The sequence below is a fragment of the Nymphaea colorata genome, chromosome 6 (assembly GCF_008831285.2).
Source record: "Nymphaea colorata isolate Beijing-Zhang1983 chromosome 6, ASM883128v2, whole genome shotgun sequence".
Classification (NCBI taxonomy): domain Eukaryota; kingdom Viridiplantae; phylum Streptophyta; class Magnoliopsida; order Nymphaeales; family Nymphaeaceae; genus Nymphaea; species Nymphaea colorata.
In genome coordinates this window covers 12,705,392-12,708,894 of record NC_045143.1, presented here as the reverse complement: position 1 = coordinate 12,708,894, position 3,503 = coordinate 12,705,392, and the positions used below count along the sequence as shown (strand labels likewise).

The 3,503-nt window shown below is 48.5% G+C and overlaps 1 protein-coding gene across 1 annotated transcript; it reads left to right on the top strand.

The window, feature by feature from the left end:
• Nucleotides 1-785: 785 nt before the first annotated feature.
• On the top strand, nucleotides 786-3,077 carry LOC116255625 (UPF0496 protein At3g19330-like). Its single transcript, XM_031631497.2, has one exon. The coding sequence runs from the start codon at nucleotides 1,215-1,217 to the stop codon at nucleotides 2,490-2,492; it is 1,278 nt and encodes a 425-aa protein (XP_031487357.1). The 5' UTR covers nucleotides 786-1,214; the 3' UTR covers nucleotides 2,493-3,077.
• Nucleotides 3,078-3,503: the final 426 nt, after the last annotated feature.

The window sequence follows — 3,503 nt, the reverse complement described above, 5'->3', positions numbered from 1 at the left end:
TCGAATTGTGCTTCAATGTAATCTTCCTAGATCATCCATTCAGGTTCATCATGGCATGAGCTGAACCTTTCATACCATTACATAGCTGGGCCCTCAAAATGAAGAATAGCTGACGGCACCTTTTGTCCCTCGCACTCATTGGCATGTAAAGAACTGCCCGGCATTGAAGAGCAAATGCCACACATTGCTGCCATTGAACTTGGGAAAGTCCATCTTGACTCTCGCCTAAACTCTCGTTGATCGGAATCTTGACGGTGCCGACCACCTTCCTTGCTCGTCTCCCCTTCAAGGTGATGATTCATCTCCAACATGCTGCCCTGAAGCTGCCGCGTTGCCTCCATTAAAATGGCCATGCATGGCTCTTCAGGAGTCTCCGGTTGACCTGTTCTCTTGGGCGGTATCATGAAGGTTTAGTTTATAAAACCGCAATGCAAGAAGGCTCCGATACCAAAAGGGTAGATGCCTGCCATTCTGCCAATCATTTGTATCTTTCCCGGTTAAAGAAGGAAAGCGAAATAGTTTTCCTTGGTCACCAAGAAATCAATTGGTACATCCATTGATGAAGACCATTGCATGCTTTTGTAAGAGGAATGAAGAAAAGTAAAGCAACTCATAAAAGAAAACTGAGGGGAGAGAGTAGTTAAGGGAAATGAGTAACGACGAGGGGAGGATGGAGAGAGAGAAAAAAAATAAGAGAAGGGAGAAGAAGGGGGACACAAACCTATTCATCACTTGGTGAGAGAGATGAGAGAGAAAAATTAGAGTAAAAAGAAAAGGTAGGTGGAGAGAGAGAGTTTCTTTGTTGCAAAGAAATGTAAAAGGTTTACAAAGAATGATTCACTCCCTGATTCATTGGAGAGGCTTCATATAGACTCTTCTTACAGCCGACTTAGCCTAAAACTACCAAATGACTCATCCTAATCTAAGCTATCCAGGTTTTACATTCGTGGCCATTAACAAGACCGTATCACGAGTGCCCATTAAATGGGGCATCGCGTCGATCGTTGTCCCCCAGGATTGATTTAACTTCGCTACCTGGTGTTGAATCTCTACCCGCTGTTACCTTCGTCGCTTTGGAGCTTATCAAGATTATTCATTGCTGTGTGGTGTCTTTTCTTTCGGAGCCGACTCCTTGGCCCTGCCTCCGTAATCACCGCTAGGCGAAGAGGGGAACGCTGGAGGAAGAAAGGAACGCCACCAAGAGGCAGCAGCTGATGAGCTGCTTCGCCAAGCTCAGGAATTGCATTTCACAGCATCAGGAAGATCGACAGCCGCATCACTTGTCGCCGGAAACAGCTTCCCCTGCTCCTCCCCCCATCGACTCCGCTGAGGACGAACAGTCTACGAGTTTTGCCTCCACGAGCGCGACCACAAGCGTCGTCTCGCCCACTCTCAACCTCGATGTTGAGTACGTCCGGGCGCTCCAGACCGAATCCTACAACGAGATATGGTCCAAGATTCAGCAGCATCAACAAGAAGACCAATGCCAATCTGTTTCTACCGCTGTTGATCAAGCCCGGGGCACAGGGCCACCTCCGTCCACCTTGATTTCCGCTGCCCACATCCTCAAACCCGACCCAGACGCCATCGTTGAGGCCATCCGCAGCGCCGGTAGCCTCAGAGGGGTCACGTCCACGGCGACGCTCACACTCATCTCCTCCTTCTTCCGGAGCAGTGAGCAGGCCTCCAGCCTTTGTATCCTCCTACTCCACAGCGTCCGGAAAGCCAGGGCAATTTACGCCTCCATCTACGACGTCATCGATCTCCTTCCGAGCGATTCGGACTCCGACGGGCACGCCGCCGCCTCGCAGCGGGACTTCATATCCGACCGGCTCCTTACCTTCGTCGAGAGCACAAACCCCTTCCCGTCCCCGCCCGAGGCCCCTAGCCTCCAGGAGATGTACCTCTGCTTCTCCCAACTAAGGGGGCAGCTGGATCTCTCACTTGGGCGAACCAAGCGGAAGCGCCGTTTGATGAAGCGGCTCGAGAAGGGATTGGCATTTTGCCTGATAGGAGCGACGGCGGCAGTCATCGCTTCCGCTATGGCGGTGGCAGCGCATTCTCTCGTTGCCATCGTCGCGGCGTTGATGCCTCCCTTGAATAGCTTGTTCTTCTTTCCGAATGGGCGGTTGTTGAGCCCAAAAATAGCTCAGCTTGATGCGGCCGCAAAAGGCGCCTTCGCGCTCAGTAACAATTTCATCACCATCGATCGGCTAGTGTCCCGCCTGAGCGACAATTTCAAGGACGACAAGTATCGTATCAAGAAGGCCCTGGATGAAGCGGGCAGCAACGACGGCCGGTTTTACCCTTGCCTCATCCACAAAGTGCTGAAGCTGATAAGCAAGAACCGCTCTACCTTCCAGGAGCGTCTCAGCGACCTGGAAGAACACGTCTGCATCTGTTTCGCATCGCTCAACAGAACCAGGTCTGATCTCCTCCGACAGATCCTTCAATGTCAAGAACAACCAACGCGACCAACCGCCACTTCTTGACGTTTCTGCTGCTGTTCAAGGTGTTGTTCCATAAAGATCGAAAAGAAAAATTCTAACCGGAGAAGCGTCGATAGCAGAATGAGCCGTCGCTGTCGGCCGGGTTTCTGTTTGGCTTCAATGCTCCGCTTTGCTGCTATTTGGTGCCAAAATATTTACCTCTTAAACTCGTTTCCCTGGAGCTCTGGGATAACCCTCTCGCTCACTCTCAAAAATGGAGATTATAATGAAAACGATTGAATGGCAATGGAAGAGATGACTTTACTCTCTCTCTCTCTCTCTCTCTCGTTCTCCATTTGTGCTATGGGAGGAAGCCACCCTGGTGGATGGGGTTCGTCCGTCCAGAGGGGAAGAGAGAGAGCCTCCGTGCCCCTTCTCTTGTTCTTCCCTGTCTATTGAGAGAAGGCGAAGGATGGACTCTTTCATTTGCTCCATCCCTGCTCCTCCTAATCGGAAAAATTTCATTTGCTTCATCCCTATTGGCATACAAGCCTCAAATTTTAATAAATTTTTATTAACTAGGGGCTTTTGACTTATATTTATGTTTCATTATATATTTTGTTGTATGTTGACAATGGTTGTTGATTATAGTTTGTTTTCTCTTGAATTTATCTTGGCGCTCGAATTAGGCATTTTAAATATGATCAAAATATATAAAAACTAAGCCCACAAAAAAAAAAGGCAAGTACAACGATGATCACGGTGCCAAGCAATCACCCTCTATCCTGACAGCATCACAATCGAAAAACACTGACTTCTGCCCAATAGGTACCTGAAAACAACATCAATGCATGAGAGATAAACTCTGAGTATGGCCTATCTTGGGCCTACAATACAATCCAAGCAAAGCATAGGATACAAGTAACATGTGCCAACACACAACATAGTCCATATGTATAACAAAGTAATCACCTTAGATAACAACATAATGCCACAACTGCATATATACCCATATACACAGTCATGAGCGCGGAGTGACAACACATTTTTCACTAGAATGTACACAAGACCGCT